Below are 20,715 nucleotides of genomic sequence, written 5' to 3'. Positions count from 1 at the left end.
TTAACTTCAGTGCATCATAGTGGGGTAAGTTGAACGACTGGCTCAACTTACCCCACAGCCACGATTTTGGAAAAAACTTAAAAAGAAAAAGAGAGCGGTACGCCAGTAGGGCCGCCATGTGGGTAGTTTGTGTAATTGTTGAGAATTATTACATTTCAAGAACTTAAATCGTTTTGCTTGTTATGGTTCCAATATATCTGTCCATTATGGTACTCTCAACACAAAAAGTGGACTTAAATGGACTTGCCTCTAATAAGTAGCATAGCAGACCTTCTTCACTTAAACTAAACAGTGAGGTCACACTATAGCAGAGCAGCCTGCCATCTATCCCCTGATCATTTTATTATCCTCTTTATTCCTTTATCATATTTTTTTAATCTTTATTTACATTATAACAATACCTCTTCATTGTTTTGAACCTGATACTCCCCAATGATGATCACATCTATAAGCGTTCATGTTGTTGATAGCTGTATTAATAGTACAGTCAGCTATATTGACGCAACACAAAGATAAACGTGGCAATTAGGTAATTGCCCAAACCCGTGTCTGGGCAGGTGCTTATGGACTGAATCACATTCATTTCATCCAGCCAGTGGGTGTATATGTATTTACCTTTTTGTTGTTGTCCTTAAATTAGATAGGCCAGAGAAGTGCTCAAATGTATACATAATTTTTTTTTTATCCATAAACATTTATTTTCAAATAGTTTAAGAAAAAATAGATTTTTTTACAAGTTTTTTCTCCTTATTTAACTTTTTATACAGTTCTTATGTGCATTTAAGAAAAGTGGCATTCTCAGTGGAATTCTCTATCCACACACTCAAGACGAGATGACAGGCAACAGAGGAAGATGGATGCCAACAAATATAGAAATATGAACTAGCCATTATACCCAAACAACTATTAACCCTGGTCAAACAGTCAATCTCTTGTGCTAGAACAACAAAATGAGGACAAGCGGTTTACGCTGTAACGAGATAATGCAAAGCAACGAGTAAATGAAAACAGCACAGCACATAAAAACTCAAGATAAAATAACAGAATAAAATAAAAGGAAATAAAAGTGCAAAAAACCTAACTCCATCAATTCAGGGCATAGTTAGGAATCAAAGTACGATAAACAGAGACAATGTATGTAAAAAGACGATTTGTTCTGTGTGGTATTCTGGACCTGCTGCCTGAACTAAATGCGAACACAACACGTTGAGTAACAAGCAAAAACGAACAAGCCTCCTGCCCTGATAATACATTCAAAAGAGTTACAACAGGTAGGCAGATGTCTTCTTTACACATACATATGTAACATTATTCAAATCAAGACATGCAAGGCTAACAGGGAACTTTGGCAACACATCAGGCCTAAGTCAAGTGCAACAGAGTGACAACTGAAAACAACACACATCTCTCACTGCTTCACAGTGTGGACGACTGACTGGCTCGGCTAGCAGGCAGGGAGGCAAGGGGTCAGATCACATGCTTCTGGATCCCCGGCGTGAACTCCTTTGCGTTGGGGTTCAGGTTGCTGTTGACCTAGAGGACACAGGAGAAACAAACATCCAAGTGAGGTTGTGTTACTGTGTTGTGTTTTATGGTCATGTTGCAGACCCATCATCTACAGCGATTTAGGCTAAATTTACTTCTGTGTGGAATATCCAACATGGGTCTCTACATTTTTGCAATATATTTTACAGAATGCAGATATGTAGCAGAGATAACGTGTCCGCTGTGTGGCAGCTATTTGATGCAGAAGCGTTATTCAACCTTAACAGTTAATTCAGATATATGGCAGGAAAAATAAGGTGTATGTTTGGTATCTAGCTCAAGTTGAGATAAAAATTCAACTTTATTTATACATACTGCCCTCTCCTCTCCTCAGGGCCACCATATTACATTTACAAATAGTGTTTGTGCAGTGCAGACCTTTAGTTGAAATCATTGTTTTTACCCATTTCATATCTTAAATGGTTCAAACACGTTTTATTTGAATTACAAGCAAGCAACAAGCAAAACTTCAAGACCAAGAATAATTGCTATGTTGAGGAGGTCAGGCTTTCGGTTGCACTCATTGGAAACATGACCCACTTAAGTTCCAAGACACACAGGTTTGAAAGTATGAGGTACTTCAAATCATCATCAAACAAAAAAGGTGTTTTGGAAATTGGCAAATCTTCTATTAAATTGAAACGCGCTAATATACTAGTAATATTCATGAGCATGCAAATAAAAAACACAACCACACTGGAATTATCATTGGCTTCAGTGACTGCTGCTTATTGTTCAGTTACGAATAGTAATGTGAAACATTCCCCTTCTCACCACAACGTCTTCGTACATGGCCACCTCCCCCGAGAGCCCCAGCAGGCTGAACTGGCCCTGCAGCTGGGTGTTGGGCTGCGAATGGAGGTCCCGGGATGGGATAAACCACTCCCTTTCTTCCTCCTCCTCCAACATCTCCTGGAAGCAGCGTTCAATGAACTCCTCCTCCTTCAGCTCCTCCTCAACCTTTAGGATGGCAGGAGATAAGTTAAATACCTGCGCGATGGGCATGGTGTAGCTCAACACAGCTGGGAATAAGGGGTTTGAATCATTGGACCACACATGGTAAGAATCTCAATACTCTTAAATGCATGCCCCAAATTGAGTATTCATTTTTATAGTTAGTATAGTCTGTATACATGTACAGTAATCTCCATTTAATCTCAAAGTACAAGCATTAAGGTATCTTTAAATTCCGTAGATCCTTGACTTCAGATCTTGGAACCAGCGAGCAATGGACATTCTTGGTTTTATTGTCAATCTTTAGTCTAATAATGGAGGAGAAACATTATAAAGAAGGGAATAGTATTCGTGGGACACCTGTCTGTTGAACTCCTCTTCGTTCTCCATCCACATGTAGTCGGCGAAGGGGTTGTCGTCAAAGTTGAACTGGTTGCGCATAATTACATCGTTGGTCAGGATGACGTCATTGGTCAGGATGACATCGTTGCTGATGGTCATGATTGGAATGCTGCTGCTAATGTTGTTATTGCTGTTGATACGACTCGGGTCTTTCATTTTATATTAGAACGCCCTGAAATATCATCAAAATAGAAGGATAGTCGTTAAAAAGTTTGCGGCCCTCAAATGAAAGACAAAATTTACAAGAAATGGAGTTAGATACGGTGGCCGCTAGCTTGAGGACAATAGCCAGATACCATTACACATTAATGTTAGACATATTTGGTTAAAAACACAAAGACGGCCGATAAAATCTACCATATACCACACGGGTTCAAGTAATTTCTGATAAAAAGTACCTGACAAACACCACATTCGGTGGTAACCTTGAAACTTTGAATCCTTGTAACTCTTCAACGAACTCTCCTCTCTGTCCTTTAATGGCCGCGTTGGCTGTTTGTTTACAAGTAGACTGTCTGGTTGTACTCGTCTTCTATTGGATGAATCTACTGTACTTGACCACAACCTAATTGTACTCGTCCACTATTGGATGAATCTGACTGTACTCGTCCACTATTGGATGAATCACACGAACCGTCGGCAATTGGTTATAGCCGACTGGCCCATATTTGTAGCAGGACCAGCCCCCTTCCGTTTGTGGGCACTCGATTGTAATCAACAGTAGGGGCCGGTCGTTTTTAGTATTTTTTAACAATAAAACAAACCAGAAAACAAGACAATAAAGAGTAAGATACTGTACGATAATATTGTAACTTAAATATATACTATGGTTGGAACAAAAAAGTAAAAAAAACAGCAACCTGCAACTACTTAAACAAAAGACAACCCGCACCCTCGGCTCACAGGGTACACTAAACGAAGGATATCCTCGTAGTATTTAGATAATTCAGAGCGTATTATCCTAGCTAGTAGGCAGGCACTCGCAAGACGCGACTAGACTAGCTCGACGTGCTACCGAGCTATCGAGCTATCGGTGCTTAAAATAAAAGGTAAGGACAACCTACATTGTATGATTCACTAACAATAGTTAATAATGTTGCATTTTATTAACCAGCACTTGTGAGAGTGGTGTTATTTGGGAGACAGCTTAAGATACTAAGTGAAGCTACCAAGAGAACGACACAGATTAGCTAGCAAATGTAGATTCTGCTAGTTTTCGCCACCTCACGCGATATCACATGCGTATAAAACAAAATGTTCAAACAACATAGTAAATTAAGTTAACGTGCAAATATTTAGATGCATATGTGAGATATATAAATACACATTGATTCATGTATGTAGGTAAATCAAATATCCATGTGCAAATATATAAACGTTTCTGGGCAATGTCCAGCCAGATCGGCGCACGCAACCAGGGGCAGACAAACGTCAGGGAGGCAAATATTTGTTCCGTTAACTGCGCAAATCGGTTAAGCCAGGGATAGAAAAATGTTCAGCATACCATGGAGTTCACTCCCCGCAGGGCTTGTGCATTGCAATGCTATCCATTCCATTTTGGAAGCAAAGGAGCATTGGAATGTATGTTATCGAGATGCTAGTAATGTTGATTTGGTCATAATGTTCAGTAACAAATGGTACAATTCTTTGTCATTTAGGGACGATTGTATTGTGTTTGGAAACGGCAATTTTGCATTTTAAAATCGTCAAAACAAAAAATTGTGTTTGATTTTAGGATTTCACAGTGCTACAATTTACTCTTGAGTCCTGAATATGGTGTAGTATTGCCAACAAAAAATCGGATGCATTCTGATGTACAAGCCCAAACACAATCCCACTCATCTAAATTATCATACTGCGAGCTGAGTTTAAGCATAACCATTAAGGGGCTTTTGATATTACACATATTGAAAATCTTTCGGCCAGACTAATTTATGTTAATTAACATAGTCTGCTGTCGTGAAATTATCTTCTTTTCCATTTTGATTGGATACTTTTTAACTTCCTAAATGTCTTCCTTATTGCGTCTTTCTGACGTTTGCTTGGATACGAATCCTTTCATAGTCTGACGTTTCATATGAAGCAATTTTTCTACTTTTTTGAATATTGAAATATCCCTTTTTATGATCGAAGGAAGTTTCGATTTTTCTATAATCCTACACTTTTCTTGAGTTCAATCCAGAGCCTATAGTGCCTGTTTTTCTCTGTGTTACTGTCCCTTTTTCTTCCCAGCCTTTCAGTGCATTTTGACTGCCCTTCATTTTCTCCTCCGTCTAAGTCTAGGGCTAACTTTTCCATTAATGTAAATGAAGCTTTGGACCACAGAGCTGTTGGGTCTTTTTCATGAAAGAGGCAACCTTTTCATATTTACCTACCTGGTTCTCTTTCAGCTGAAAACATTCTGCCTCCCTGAAGAAAGACTGTCCTTTTTGAGTTAGACTGTCATCATTCTTTTCACCTTCGCCTGAAAAACGCCATCCGACCACGGCAGAGAATACAGTTTTTACATAGACCACCAGCTTGGTTCTGTATCTTGAGTTGTCTCTACTCGGCACCACAGACCACAGCGTCTTTTTGAGCACCATGTCACAGAAAAACCCATCTGACGGTGGTCAGAAGGGCTTTGCCGTGGGCCGGGGGCTCCTGGCAGCAGCAGAAACCTTGAACTTTAGCATGAACGAGCAACGATCTGGGCCGCAGGGCCGGCCAATGGGGAACATGGTTTCTGGCATGGGGCTTGGTAGTGGTGTGGACAGCCAGGACCGCAACTCCCAGATGGCTCGTCGTGGCGGTGGAAGCCATCTTGGCAGCACCATGAAGCTGTTCGCCAGCTTAGGGCTGTCGCCGGCGGACCTCGATGCCCTCGCACAGATCCCTGAAGAGAACATCAGTGTGGAGACCCTGCCCCACATACTCATGCAGCTTAAGAGTCGGAAGGGCGACGCTGGAGACAGGCACATGGCCGGCAGAGATCTACCTTCGATGTCCCCTGAGACCTCCTATCGTGGAGGCAGGGAAGACTGGGACGACATGCATGGGGGGAGGATGGGTGGTCCTTCCATGGGGCAGTCTTCAGCCCGTGGCCAATCCCAAGCCAATTACGGTTACGGTTCCATGCAGTCCGCCAACTCTTCCCGGGGCTATGACTTTGGCTACAGTGGCAATAATGGTGGTAGCGGTGGTGGTGGTGGCGGCGGCAGCAGAGACGGACAGTTTTCAGATCTTTCCCGACGTGACTCCTATGGGGGGCATGCCATGGGGTCCTCTCAGAGCGACTTTATGCAGAGGAGGATGGGCTCGCCGTCCCAAGGCAAAGTTCAAGACTTTTTGGGGGCCACCCCCAACATGTTCCCTCACGTATGTGCTCTTTGTGACTTTGACGTGCATTCCAACATGGTGAGTACCAGTCCTGGCTCTTCCCCCTGCCCTTTTTTCTCTTGGGGTTTCCTTGTTTATAATGTAATGCCCAGATTAGGTGAGCGACGTTCCTTGATTTGTGGTCAGTCCACAAGTTTGCGCCTTTACTCCAGTCTTCCATTTTATAACATTCATTGACTGGAGATTTGCTAATGTAATATCGCTCTATCCTGAAAATATATTGAGTTTACTTGGATCCAGGTCATGTCATTAGACCTGGATCCAGAATCTGGGAAATTCACTGCTTTCAGGAATTCTTTGCTTACAACCATTCCTAAACTTGTCTACAAATACCACTTGGGGATTTCAATATTACTAGAAGTTTTCCCCCAATTTTGTAACATCCTTCAAACTGCGTTTTAAACTATGTCTAGATTTCTTCATACAGGGCAATTCTTCTCATACCTTTTTATTTAATTCTTGTATGCATATCGTTTTTTATTCACACACAAAGACCAAATTATCCAGGATATTTGAAAGTAAGTTGTAAGTGTCTTATCAATGCCTGTGTGAAAGTCGGTAGGTCAGGCTAGGGGGGTGTTCTGTAATGAAGGCTAAAGGTTTTACATGTCTTTAAGGAGTGGAATCAGCACACTAATGGACTTCGTCATGCAGAGAACCGGAAACATCTTCTTCAAATGTAAGTTTGTTTTACAGACATAGGGATTTTAGATTGTTGTTTTTTTTAGCGTCTTTTAAGTGGAAGTTAAACGTCAACACACAAATGCGTTTCTAAAGGTCACTAAACGGTTGAGCACTTGGTAGGATTAGGGCTGTCACCATAACACATTTTTCTGGGCGAATAATTGCCCGAGAAATTATTGCGATAAGCGATAATATTGCAGTTTTTCAACTAATATGATGATAATGATGATGGCATAATAATGTAATAAGTCGTCTCCCCCCTGCCCCCCCCCCCCCATCGACAACGGCAAAATGTTGGAAATGAATTGACACATCTTCATTGTAAGATCCCCTCTCAGGGGGCCTACGAAACCTCTCAGCCCCAGGGCCCAATGGCAGGTTAAGGCAGGCCGGGGTAGGAGGGTACTATTCTTATGACTGGACTAGATTACCTTGACGTTTCTGGTGTACATTTTTCTCATTTGCAATAATTTTAGTCAAACTGACTATACATGAATTGTGGAGGCAAATGATCCTAATACTGAAATTGGATACTCACTTGGTTTATTGCCAATAAATAGGATTTACCATGTAACTTAACTTTCACTTTTAATCTTAATTATTATTATCATCTTCATAATTTGAATCCATATTCAAATCCTAACTATCATATATGTGGGTAAATAATGACGTGTTTCTCTAGGTACCCAGACTGGGACCCAGGGATGGCCCAAAACACATCTGGGTAAGACACACATCTGGTATCAGTTCAAAGTAGACCATTGATGTAATGTTAATTTCAATGCTACACAATCATTATGTCACAAATTGCGAGTTGCAACTAGTGGCTTTTGTATATGATTTGCGGTCCACCAATAATAATCAGTCTACCAAATTGTGTGCTCATTGAACAACAAATGCTATAAAGGGTTTATTTAGCTGTACGCCCATGGTTGAATATCCAAGCCGAACTTCCCTACATATCCTTAAGATAAGCTGAACTTGTGTACTTGATGACAGCATTACAAACAGCTAATGTACTTTGGGATGAAACAAAGCAACAGTTTGACCCAGCTGTACACATCCAAATACAAATCTTGAAATCAGTCTAGTGTTTCCTAGCCTGTTTGAAAACGATAACGCTGAGAACACAACAAAGTAAAAGTGTCCTGTGGTTATCAAATGCACAGAGCACATGCATCAAATGCCCATAATCATCCACAAGGTGATTATGGGCAATTAATTTATTGGAACAAGGAAAGGGTCAACTACGCAACGAATATAAAACTATAAAATACATATATTCTTCTAGGGGCGGCGGCCATCACATGGACACGCCCAATCTCTCTGCTGGACTGCTGGGGCCGATTCCCATGTCTCAGGGCCATTTATCGGGTGGCATGCCCTCCAGCTGGGGTAAGCATTGGTCACTGGAACAAGTCAATCATCCACACGATACACATTTCTAAATATGTAGGATTTATTATTTATTATGTCTGAGTGTCCAACGACACTTACCCGTGTCAAATTGGATGATCTATTTCTTTATTGTACAAAATGTTTATTGTGCCTTAGCAGCGTTATAACAAATAATGCAGTAGACCCACAAGAACATATACAGAACACTCCCTATCCTTAACTGATTTCCCTGTCTCAATCTGAGTTGGTTTAATAATGATGGCGTAGGGAGAGTTGGTTGTTAAGTTTGAGCCACCGCTGGCTTTGCTCCCCTCGCCCAAGCCAGAGGTGCCTATGGATTGTGTCGCCATGATGGCAGAACATGTTCGACGTGCCCCCGCTATTATTAGTAATGCATGCCGGGCAATGTCGGCAAGTGTGCTGTGATTTGTCCATCCCTCTTTGCCATTGCATTGGTTCACGTGGAATACCTAATGTTTCCAGACATGAATGACGCTGGGGGATCAAACACTTGCTCGCTCTATCCAAATGTTGTTCTCTGCTGACTAGCCATCCCTCAACACTGTAATTAATAAAGTCCCACTAATATTAAGTATTTTATATTCTTTTCCGCATCCGTTTCTTCATAGGAGGTGGGCCTAACTCTGGCTTCTCGAACAAGGGCATGCAACATTCCGGACATTCAAAGGTAATGCACTATGTTCATTTATGTATGTTTATATTTATGTCATGTTGATGTGTCACTATATATATGAAGTACATGCTTCTTCATGATATCTTCCACTGTACACACAAATGCTTTTGTGGGTTTGATAAAGTAGGGCGTTTGGCTCGTGACACAATTTTAAAACGGCATGCTTCACTTCATGGCTAGTCTGAATGCTTATCAACTGTACCATTGTTGTGGTCAAACGGGGGATACTGTACGGTGTGAGGTGTCCTACCTAGCTGGCTGTTGATGTAAAACCTTACCCTTTGTCCCTTCTAGATAATGAGCCGAGTGGTGGTGGCCAAGTATGACCGAAAGCCTCTCAGCAAGAGTTTGATTGCCTTAACCGAACCTTTCGGCACCCTGAGAGAGCACCTGGTGCTCAAGAACAAGGTACGGCTGATGGTTCGCTTGCGTTTGATGGAGAGACGGGTGGTAGTTCTTATTTATCCCCAAAGGGATATGCAAGTGTTGCAGCATCAATTCAAATAAATGACTAAGAACAAACTCAGACACAATGAGTTAGGTAAAAAGACAGATAAAGACAGATTTACAAAATATATTGCTACAAAATGACTATACAAGGATTTAAAAAAGACAAAAGCTTTGATGGTTAAGAGGCATATGATGGTATTGAAACGAGGTGCAGCTACAACCCCCGGTTGGGAAACCCTCCTCTTCCGCAGTGAGGCGTTTAGTGCAGGGAGATCTGTAACATAATTTGGTCCCACCAGGCCTTCCTGGAGATGGATAATCACCAGGAGGCGATGGACATGGTGAACTACTACAAGAAGCACACAGCCAACATGAATGGGAGGCCCCTCACCTTCTACCTGTCCAAGGACCTCATGGTCATCGAGGTAACCGGCCCTCGGCCAGTTTTCCCTTTTCATTTTGCGCCGTGAAAGATGTATTTCTGCTTTAGAGGTGGTTGGAAGGCCACTAAAATGTTTCTAAAATGTGCATTATGCAAAGCACTCTGAATAGTGTGTTTTGAAGTGTTCCCAGAAAAGCCCAGAGCACACGGCTGTGGTTCCGTTAAAGAACAATGATTGTACTGGTGCTTTGTTCCTTGGGGTTTGATTAAAGCTTATGTTTCCTCCAGAAAAAGAACCGTGGTGCTGTGCCAACGATGGTGCGCAGCCCCAGAGAGGTGAAGGGTCAAGGCAGCCAGGTGGTGTTCTTCTCCAACCTGCCCAGGGAGGAGGACAAGAAGATGGAGCTGCTCACCATCGCAGGCCGCTTCGGCACCGTGGAGAAACACCTCTTCCTGAACGAGGAGGTACCCGCCAAGACCCACACACCAGCAGCACGGTGTCTTCATGTTGTTTTAGCGGTCAATCCAGACTTGTGTCTCTTGAGGAGATTGGGTTTAGAGTAGACTAGGATCAGGAATATAGTGGCTGTTGATTTGCAGTATGGATGGTTTACTACTACTACTTCTAGTACTTCTCATACTTTTGTATTTATTATATATGTTTTATTTCCCTTTTCTCGGCCTTGCTGAGGTCGATGTTTTCGCTAAATTGCTAGGTTGCTAAAATTTGTAGTCATTTATTTTGAATATTGTCTTGCTTCAATAGGGTTTTGGTGTATTGTGTTGCCCTTTTGTAACCGTTGTATATCTCCACTGCTCCGACCCGTCTCAGGCGTTTGTGCAGCTGGGCTCACAGGAGGATGCAGAGATGATGGTGAAGTACTACACCGTCAACCCTCTCAATATCCGTGGCAGGCCCATCCGACTCAACGTCTGCACTAAGTACAAGACCCTCAGGTGAGTCCCCTGGTTGCCCCTCAGCCAACAGTTCCCCATTGGTGGCTGGGCGTTGGGGGTGGAGAAGAGGCAGTGTGCAGGCACTGCCTGCTCATCACGACTGCTGAGGACCATGTGTCACCCCGTAACGGCTTAAGATGATGTCTTTTCACCTAGGGTGAAAACATCAGTTGCCCTTATTTTAATTGACCGCTGATTGTCGCTAAGTAACCCCCGCTGTCGTTACCATGACGATCTCAGACATACAAACCAGACTCGATAACAAAAACATATGGAAAAATGTCAGCTGACAGTATCAAAGCAAGTTATGGAGAGGTTTTGGGCATAAAAGGATTTAATTTCTTCCAGGATCAATTGAAAGGGACTACATTAAAGTGTAATTCTGGCTGTGCCTTACCGGTTGGTCCATGTTTCCAGGAAGTCCACACAAGTTGATTTACCGGCTGCTGTAAATAATATAATAGAGGCATGGACCTACCGGTAAGGCACAGACTTGGAAAACAGGCTTTTTTTAATAAACTCCCGGTACACTAACTAAGTTGTTGATGCTTCGTTTTATGTGTAGGGACCCTGATCATGCTACTGCAGAGGTTTGGTGCTATTTTGAGCAATATTAGTGGTTAAAAATGCCGATTTGGAAGCATTCGCTGTGTCCCTAGCCAATAACATGGAAGCCATTTGGGCTGTTACAATAATCCGATAATAATAATAATAATAATCTCGATTATCAAGGTGTCTGGTGGGCTTATTTTATGGGTTTCCATGCCGAAAAAGACCCTGGGTTCAATTTAAGCTGTGGAGGGGTATATTTAAAACTTTAAAATACATACAGAAGGTAACAAGCTTAAATTCAGTTGGTATCCTGGCCTGCCGCACATTCTGATCCACATTACACACTTTCTCTTGTCCCATTGTGGCTTGGGAAAAGGGATGAAATATACCCCATTCTGCAGCCTTTCGGGATACCGGCTGTTTGTGTTACATGTATCCCAAGCACATCGTTTTACCATGTTTCCTTTTTTTACACAAACAAAAACAACCACTCGATTTTTATATTATACCTCCTCCCTGTTGTTTCAATTGAGTTGTCCAAGCTGATATCCGAGTATAGTTAAGGCTGTCATTGGCTCATCTGCGTTCTATGGGCGGAGCTTAGCGACAGGTCAATTGGAATATACTCTTTGCAATTGTAATCTTTTTTTTGTTATTTGAAACTAATCTAAAAAATATGTATAAAACTTCCCCTGGTGTATGTGTTGTTGAGGCGCTTATATGAGCTCATAAAACCCATATTTCAGTTTCTACAAATATGGAGTAACAATAACCATAACAATCCTAGGTCCATTCATTACGGACTGCTGCTCATTGTTCTGTTAATTCACATGTGACATAAACCAGGAATCTGACCAAAGAGTGGTCTGTGTCCCAGTGTGAACCAGAGAGGTGGGCAGCCGTACCGGGGAGACAGAGGGGACGGCGGGGGCCGAAGGAGCAGAGATGACTACACCCCTCCCCCATCCAAGAGCCCATCCAAGAGCAGCTCCTCCAAAACCACCTCCTCCACCTCCAAGGGCAGGGAGGAGAAGAAGAAACCTGAGTCGAAGCAGCAGCCTGTGGAGAGGAAGACCAAAGTGGAGGAGAAGGATGGTGCAGGTGTGTTGGAGGGAGAGGAAGAAGGAGAGGAGGAGGAGGAAGACGACAAGTCCAAAGGAAAAGAGAAGAAGGACTTGAAGAAAAAGAAGGTGGAGGAGTCTGAGGAACAGTCCTCAGCTCCAGAGGAGGAGGAGGAGGAGGAGAAAGAGGAGGAGAATGAAGAGGAGCCGAAGCAGCCTCCAACAGAAGTCCAGAAGGCGTCAGGAGAGGATCTCCCTGACAGCGCTCCGGATGGGAAAGACGGTTCCGAGGAGGAGAAGGAGGCAGACGATGAGAGAGGCGAGGACAGGGAGATGGAAAGCCAGAGTGGACCGGGTGAAGACCTGGAGGGCAGAGAGGATGTTCCTGCAGAGACCTCCGACATGGCCGAAGACGACCTGCATGAAGACATGGTAGGACAATGTTGCATATAAGTTTATACCATGAAGTACTGACAGACCACTGCTACACACGCGTTACACCATGGATCTATGAAAGGATACTGCTACATACAACCTGCCATTAGGGCCATGTAGTTGAACTAATATTTGATGATTAGTTGACTAATCAGTTGGTCAACTAATTGAATCACTTCATAAAACATAGTTCAGCATTATAATAGATGTGTTGGTTAAAGTAAGGATTTTTTACCTCCATTCAAACATGACGGATAACCAGACATAAACGGTAAAACGCTGGGGATTGAACCCAGAACCATTTGGCCTGAAGTCCGAACCGCCAGACTATCTGGCCCCCGTTGTGACCGTGGGTGTTGTCCTCCCCCTCCCAGGAGGGCAGTATGAACGAGGACTTCCCGGAGAACATGGAGGACTTTGTGACCCTGGACGAGTTGGCGGAGGACGAGGACGACCGCTCGGAGCACTCGGACTCCATTGGTACGGAACGCGTCTCATGGACCTTACCCCCGAACCGCGTTGTTCCTGCTCCAGTGTACTATGCATGTTGTGGTCCAATAGGTCAGGGTCCCAAAATGGCGGGCTCCCTGCAAGCTTATGGAACAAAGAGGAAGTGTAGAGGCATCGTTTCTCATGGTTGCCGGTGGTTCTCATAATCGGATCATGAGCACATTTCTTAAAATCACTGACATTTGTTTGTTTTTGTTTCCCTCTTCTGCAGATAATTCAAGAAAAGGGGTACGTTTATCTCAGTTTTTGTTGTCCTGATCCCTCTGTGTTTGTAGAGTGTTGATAAACTGCTGTTAAACCGATTTCGGCACACAAAACAATCCTCTATTTATCTTGTCTTTTAACATGGAGGCTCTCCAATTAACCTGTATATTTGCATTAATGTAGCTGTTATTTAGCTCCATGCCATTGCACTAATGTACAAAAAGTTTTCTGGTATATCGTAATGCGGTTATTTTATGAATAACAAACAAATTTTATGAAAAAAAAAAAAAAAGATGCAGTAGATTTGAGACCAAACCCGGGTGAAAGATGCACTAGATATGAGACTACCCGGGTGAAAGATGCACTAGATATGAGACTAAACCCGGTTGAAAGATGCACTAGATATGAGACCAAACCCGGGTGAAAGATGCACTAGATATGAGACCAAACCCGGGTGAAAGATGCACTAGATATGAGTCCAAACCCAGGTGAAAGATGCACTAGATATGAGACCAAACCCGGGTGAAAGATGCACTAGATATGAGACCAAACCCGGGTGAAAGATGCACTAGATATGAGACCAAACCCGGGTGAAAGATGCACTAGATATGAGACCAAACCCGGGTGAAAGATGCACTAGATATGAGTCCAAACCCGGGTGAAAGATGCACTAGATATGAGACCAAACCCGGGTGAAAGATGCACTAGATATGAGACCAAACCCGGGTGAAAGATGCACTAGATATGAGACCAAACCCGGGTGAAAGATGCACTAGATATGAGACCAAACCCGGGTGAAAGATGCACTAGATATGAGACCAAACCCGGGTGAAAGATGCACTAGATATGAGACCAAACCCGGGTGAAAGATGCACTAGATATCCGAACCCGACGTGGTGTTGAGCTCTCTCCTCCTGTCCCCCAGGGCATGAGGGTGGTGAACCTGGTGGGGTTCCGGCGGGGCTACGGTTTCCTGGGAGAGCTGCTGGCGCTGGCCAAGCCCTTCGGAGACGTGGTCAAACACCTGGTGCTGGACCTGAGGCCCGAGGTGAAGCCCCGCTCCACACCGGCCGTTGAACACGCACCTGTTGCTTAATGTTCGCCTACTGCCGTCGCTTAAAGGGGTCGCTCTTTTATTATCACAAGGCGCGAGGGGGATTGCTTGCTACAACCCATTAGAAAAATCGACCCACTTGCCCCAAAGTGGCAGGGGACTGTCCACAAAGATGTGTGATGGGTTGATCCGGAACTACACAGTTGGTACAGTCCATCCCATCTACACACCTGGTGTTCCATTAGGGGTTGTTTTTAGAAAATGAACGGCACTGGGTCATCAATTTCAAACGGGGGGGAATAGAAATGCCTGTGTTCATTGTATTCAAACCCAACAGGCGTATCTGCAGTTTGCGTCGGAAGAGGAGGCCAAAGCCATGGCACGGTTCTACAACTCCAACGTCATGGCGACGGTGTGTGGAAAACCTGTTCGGATCAGCCATTCCCAAACCTATCCAACCATCCAGGTGAGTCCGGCGCCTGTGGCCTCACCATCAAGCAGGACTTCTGGCACTAGTGCCTCTGGTATGCCAGGTCAGGCTTAAGGTTGAACCATTTGGGGGAGTAATGTGATTGCAACTATGTCAACCATTATTGCGTTTTCTTTTTAGAGTTCCTTATGTTCTGTATTATTCACTAAACAAGCGATAAATCATCTATAGTATGACCAACACAACATTGGAAGCAGTCAACATATAAACTGCTCTTTCCTTTGTGTTTTTTCCTTATGTGTTAAGATGAATTGATGTGTGAATTGATATTATAACTAATCTTTATTAAACTATTGAATTGTAAAAGAAAAATAAAAACAAGTCTTGCTGATCTCCAGTCAGAAACAAATCCTAAAGATTTTTTTTTTTATCCCAGCCTTTGCGATTTGCATATCGTGATGTCGGTTTGAATTAGATTAATCGTTCAGCCCTAGTCAGGCTGTGTTTCCTTTTCTTCATTCTTTGAATTGACTTAAGACATCCCCTCCCGCTTAGTGTGGTGCCAGTAAAGTGGTGTATGTCGGACAGCTCCCCAACACCAAGTACAAGGAGGAGGACGTCCTGAAGCTCGCCGAGTCCTTCGGTAAAGTCAGGAAATACTTCCTCAACAGAATCCGCAGAGAGGTAATCCCCACGTCCTGTCAAAGGGAAAGAGGTGTGGGCTACTTGGTTGTGTTTGTCATGGTGTTGAGTGACCTCTAATTCAGTGTACCCCTGCACCTTCTGCTGTGACACCCTGGTTTCCTGTCTGGTGTTGATAAAGCACAGCTCACCTTTATGAGGGGTCAGTAATATGCGTGTGAAAAACCAATGGTGTCTGTGTTCCTCAGTGTTTCATCGAGATGGAAGATGCGGAGGACGCAGAGAAAATGTCAGATTTCTACAAAAAGAACCCACCTAAAATGCAGAACAAGCGTCTCAGTGTCTACGTCAGTAGGAAGTACAAGCAGCTCAAGTACGGGTGAGTCTGTCCATTTCCAACACACTCCTTATTCTCAACTCTCATACACGGACAACGGTAACAGACCTGGAACAAAAAGTCAATGCAAAGTTGCAAAGGGACTGAGAAACCATGGCTTTTCTATTGAGACGGTCCTCTACCAAGTAAAAATATATAAAAAAAAACATCCATAGTTGCTCACTGTTAATGTTGCATATCATCATTTGTTTTTTTTCTTGTAAGGCCATCATATAATCATAAAAAATATTGCAGTTTTAAAATCTGGAACCACCCCTCTCTTCCCCATCTCTGGTTCAGCCACAGAAGGCCCATGCAGGACGGGGTGAAGAGGCCTGCCAAGAGGGAGATCTCCAGCACCAGCAGCACCTCCTCCAAGACCTCCAGGAACACGGAGGAACCGCCCTCCAAGAAACCCAAAGAGGAGAAGGTCCCAGAGGAGACGGGGGAGAAGGAGGGGGAGGAGGAGGAGGAGGAGGAGAAGGAGGAGGAGGAGGAGGAGAAGACTGAGGAGTCGGGGGAAGCGACGCAGCCACACGCCGGTGCAGAGCCCCCCACCCTGGGGACGGGGGAGGCGAAGGAGAGCCCTGACAGCCAGAAGACTGCTGTAAGTGTCACCTCCTGCTCCTAGAGGCAAACCTTTAGAGCGTCCTTCCTGGCCCTCCACTCCCCACGCCATGAACTACTTATTGACTTGTTTGCACTGTTGCTTTATGGGACATGGATAATCTACTATGGACACAGATTTGAGTCATATATCTCTCAGTCTATATAGATATACTTCCTTTTCATTGTAATATTATGCAAACAAATATTTTCTTGCAGATCTTCTGCATATTTTTATTAAAAAAAAAGTTGAATCCCTCCCTTATTCCTTTTCCTGTCCTGAAATCGCCATCTGGGATGAAATGAAGGGCGTGTTGGGTCACAAGTCCTCCCTCAGGAGTGCACTTCCCTGGTGGTCTCCCAGCTTGAACCCTCGCCCTCTTCTCCCCTGGTTCTGCCCCTGTGTAGGAGGTCAAGTGTGAGGAGGTGGAAGGGGAGCTGGAGGTATCTGCCAGTGCCGCTGGGAAAGCCAGCCAGGCTGAGAGCCCCACGCCTGAACCCCAGCCCCCCACGGAGGCCAAGCCCACCAGCGCCTCGCTGCCGCTGGCCCCGTACGAACCAGAGACCCCCCTCGGTGAGTGGGGCTGATCTATGGAAGGGTGCTCCCTGCAGGGGGGGGTCTACCTGAGGGTCGGAACACAAGGGGGTCGCAGCCTGGGTCCACCTGGGTTCACAATAAACATTCACAACTTTGAAAATGTATTATTTAGAAAAATAGATCTGTTTGCCCTAGTCTGCGGGCATTAGACTCCACAATGTAGCCCTTGTCCCTAGTCCTGTGTTTCGTTTGTATTTTGTCAGTTTCAACAATATATTTGGTTGGTTCAGCTCGGTCTCAAGCGGTGGGAGGTGGGTCGTGGCACACAATAGTTTGGGAACCCCTGTTCCAGTAGCTAGGGTGTGATCTCCTGACTGCAGCAGGGTCGCAGTGCCTAAGTACAAGCACGGCAAAACATGCAGTGTGTATTAGAAAGTCGCTGTAATGAAACAAATAGGTTGAACTAATCAATGTACAAATGAAGGAAACAAACAAAGATTTAGTTTTGTCCAGGAACTATCATCAAAGTTCTTAGAAATAGGCAGGCTGGGCATCCTTGAGAAATGTACCCTAACCCCTACCCGCTCCTTAGAGAAATGTATCTAAAACTAAATTTCTTGTTTAAAAGTACCTGTATATGGATTGTATTTTAACGTATGCTAAAAATGGAGACGTGCATGTTTAACGAAACAAATAAAAGATCTGTAAAGATCCGTATTGTAGGGGTGCTGTGACTTGAGCTGGGCTGTGTGCTGACCCACTGTGGTTCCCCTCAGGTGTGGAGTACGTGAAGATGGGCTACTACTGCAGGGTGTGCTTCCTCTTCTACTCCAACGAAGACACGGCCAAGAAGGTCCACTGCAGCAGCAAGGCGCACTATGACAAGCTGCAGGTACTGCGCTGCTAGGCTAGGCCTCGTCTACGTCCCAGCCACGCTATCCACTCGTACCACTTGGGGCTGAACAATTTCGGGAAATGATCTAATTGCGATTTCAACCAATATTAAGATTTAGTATGCGATTTATTTTTCATTTTAGCTTTTTAAAGTTTCTTATGTTCTGCATTATTCACTAAACAAGCAATAAATCATTCTATAGTCTGACTAATACAACATTGGAAGCAGTAAATATGTAAGCTGCTCTTTCATTTAGGCCAGGCCTATGTGCTGAGATGAATTGATGCTTGAATTGATATTGTAAAATTTTTATTCAACTATTGAATTGTAAAAGAAAAAAAATATGAATCTTGCTGATCTCCAGTTAACAAGCCAACCCAACAGTAACAAATCACAAATATCCCAAAAGCAAAAAAAGTCAAATATATATATTTTTTATTTTAGCGCAGCCTTTGCGATTTGCAAATGGCGTTCTATTACATCGCGATGTTGGTTGGGGTTAGATGAATCGTTCAGCTCTAGGACCAACCAATGAGAGGCAGAGTGAGGCGGGTCACCACATCGGTTTGCTTTGTCGGCTCAACTCTGATGCTGCTGATAGACCGTCGCTTGCTGCTAGTTTGCCCGTTCATACTACAAGCTCCACTTCCAGGCAGCGTGGAGAACACGCTCACTGTAAGCAACCTGTTTTTATAGAAGTTATTATGCAGATAATAAGGTTAGATTGGAACTTAAAGAGCCACCAAACCCACTGATTAATCTGGAATTCGAGTTTGCCATTCACACAGACCGTGTCGAATCGAAGCGATTTAGTTTTTCTTGTTGGCACTGCTTAATATAGGTCTGAGTATCACTGGCGGGACTTTATTCCACCAAAGATTCCTAGTTCTGTGGCCAATTCCTGCAGTGGCAACGCATCTTTATATCACAAAATAGCCAAGTGTGATGGCTCCTTTAATGGGAATTCAGTGAAGTAGTTATTAGTCAATAAGGTTTTAATGGCTAACCATCTCTACCCACCTTCTCTTTCAGAAACATCTTGAAAAAGAGCAGGCGAAGGCCCAAAACCCCAAGAAAGGGAGAAAAACTGAATAATTTTTGTTTTGTTTTGACTGCATGGTATTTACCAAGCTGTGTGTCTTCATTTTTGGGATTTGAATGTGATGCACACTACAAGAAACAAAGTTGAATGTTGCAACTGTTGATCTTTTTCAATAAATGTAAAAAAAGAGAACTTGTATGGTGATTGTATACTTTCTGAACTTTAATAATTACCTCCAGTATTTGAAGAACACTGAAATCTTGTACTTAAACCAAAATATCACAATTAGAAAGATTGTTGGTAAAACAACGCCGTAACAGAAATTATTGTCTTACCGTCTCTGTGCCCTTGAACCGGACATTTTATTTCATATCATTTAATATTTGTTATATAAAAAAACCTATGGAGCATTTACAAGGCAAATTGCAAAGGGGTGGATTTTCTTTAACTGCAGTTATTTTTACAAGCAAGTACAACATAGGAAGCCTGAATGGGAACGGAGAGCCCTCGCTGCTTTCAGAAAGATTGGTTGGTTACAGAAATAATTATTTGTTTCAATCTGATCTTGGAACCGATTTTAACCATGCTGTTTCTGTCTTTCTTTGAGGGTGTGAAACCGATAAATAAAAGAACCCTGAAGTGAATTGACTTAAAGTGACAGAGAGAGAAAAGGAATTTAGTTTGTGGGGGAGTTGGGTCTGTTTTCCTCAATTCACAATGGCCCTAATCTCATCAAATGACAGGTGGCCATCAGAAAAAGTACCCAAATATTTGTATGATGTGTCAATTTCCAAAGCTTTCAATTGTCTACGATTCACTCTTTGGCTGCCTCTCTGTTGCATCTAAAATCAATAATCAGTTCAGATTGAAAAGTTGTTACCGCAACATTTAATAAAATCAGCATTTCCTTGATCGGATTCTGAACCTCGGGGTAGGCGATGTCGGACGTAATGTTATCAGAAAATGTGTCCGAATAGCTACCCTCCTGAGAGCTCCTGCATCAGTCAGTGAACATAATGATGGGACAAAAGCAGTCCCTGGGGACGAGCCGGAGAACATGGCTAGAGTCTGAGAAACCGCTATTTGGAGACCCTGCTCTCTGTCAAGACATTGAAGGTTCATAAGACTGGTGAGCCAATTTGAAGCCAGATGGCAACCTTTGTATTAATGGATGTAGCGTGTTACACACTTTTATATGCTGTTAAAGTGCTGTTTATTTTTTCATTTTTATGCTCTAATATTGAGATAGACAGGAGGGTATGTTAGATAGAGGGGAGCACACGCAGCAAGGAAACAAGGGCAGAAATCAAACCCGGGTCGATGTGATCGGAAGTAAGCCATAACGGTACGCATTGTAAGCGGTTAGCCACTGGGGCGCTTCTGTGGGGCTGTTCTTAGTGTTTAAATAGGTAAGTATTTCCTCTTTGCATCCTCTACACCTTTCCCTGCCTGGTAAGCAAAGTGCAGTGGATCAAGTTCACCATCCACAGTTGACATAACAATTAGAGATCCAGAACTCATGTTAA

General features: G+C 43.4%; 2 protein-coding genes across 2 annotated transcripts; one reads left to right on the top strand and one right to left on the bottom strand.

The window, feature by feature from the left end:
* Positions 1 to 673: 673 nt before the first annotated feature.
* LOC307081797 (polyadenylate-binding protein-interacting protein 2-like) lies at positions 674 to 3,426 on the bottom strand. The gene is made up of 4 exons (XM_079745131.1): positions 3,300 to 3,426; positions 2,860 to 3,073; positions 2,320 to 2,505; positions 674 to 1,533 (listed from the first exon to the last, which is right to left on the bottom strand). Exons 2-4 carry the CDS (start codon positions 3,055 to 3,057, stop codon positions 1,468 to 1,470), a joined length of 450 nt encoding a protein of 149 aa, XP_079601257.1. The 5' UTR covers positions 3,058 to 3,073; positions 3,300 to 3,426; the 3' UTR covers positions 674 to 1,467.
* A 404-nt stretch (positions 3,427 to 3,830) lies between these two features.
* Positions 3,831 to 19,361, top strand: matr3l1.2 (matrin 3-like 1.2). The gene is made up of 21 exons (XM_079745122.1): positions 3,831 to 3,950; positions 5,292 to 6,297; positions 6,897 to 6,958; positions 7,646 to 7,687; positions 8,255 to 8,358; positions 8,991 to 9,049; positions 9,350 to 9,463; positions 9,805 to 9,930; positions 10,176 to 10,352; positions 10,720 to 10,844; positions 12,274 to 12,889; positions 13,267 to 13,372; positions 13,614 to 13,630; positions 14,532 to 14,654; positions 14,998 to 15,126; positions 15,646 to 15,774; positions 15,981 to 16,111; positions 16,409 to 16,715; positions 17,123 to 17,288; positions 18,029 to 18,144; positions 19,180 to 19,361. Exons 2-21 carry the CDS (start codon positions 5,485 to 5,487, stop codon positions 19,240 to 19,242), a joined length of 3,525 nt encoding a protein of 1,174 aa, XP_079601248.1. The 5' UTR covers positions 3,831 to 3,950; positions 5,292 to 5,484; the 3' UTR covers positions 19,243 to 19,361.
* The last annotated feature ends 1,354 nt before the right edge of the window (positions 19,362 to 20,715 follow it).

This window comes from Pollachius pollachius (assembly GCF_949987615.1).
Source record: "Pollachius pollachius genome assembly, chromosome: 10".
NCBI lineage: Eukaryota > Metazoa > Chordata > Actinopteri > Gadiformes > Gadidae > Pollachius > Pollachius pollachius.
This window is presented reverse-complemented; position numbering and strand designations above follow the sequence as displayed.

What these genes read in the sequence shown, in the direction of transcription:
- LOC307081797 (XM_079745131.1), bottom strand. Translation starts at nt 3,057, where the DNA reads ATGAAAGACCCGAGTCGTATCAACAGCAATAACAACATTAGCAGCAGC. An exon ending in AAGAGGAGTTCAACAGACAG is followed by an intron (nt 2,506 to 2,859) that starts GTGTCCCACGAA and finishes GCCATCCTAAAG; the next exon opens with GTTGAGGAGGAGCTGAAGGA. An exon ending in CCATGTACGAAGACGTTGTG is followed by an intron (nt 1,534 to 2,319) that starts GTGAGAAGGGGA and finishes TGTGTCCTCTAG; the next exon opens with GTCAACAGCAACCTGAACCC.
- matr3l1.2 (XM_079745122.1), top strand. Translation starts at nt 5,485, where the DNA reads ATGTCACAGAAAAACCCATCTGACGGTGGTCAGAAGGGCTTTGCCGTG. An exon ending in CGGAAACATCTTCTTCAAAT is followed by an intron (nt 6,959 to 7,645) that starts GTAAGTTTGTTT and finishes GTGTTTCTCTAG; the next exon opens with GTACCCAGACTGGGACCCAG. An exon ending in AACATTCCGGACATTCAAAG is followed by an intron (nt 9,050 to 9,349) that starts GTAATGCACTAT and finishes TGTCCCTTCTAG; the next exon opens with ATAATGAGCCGAGTGGTGGT.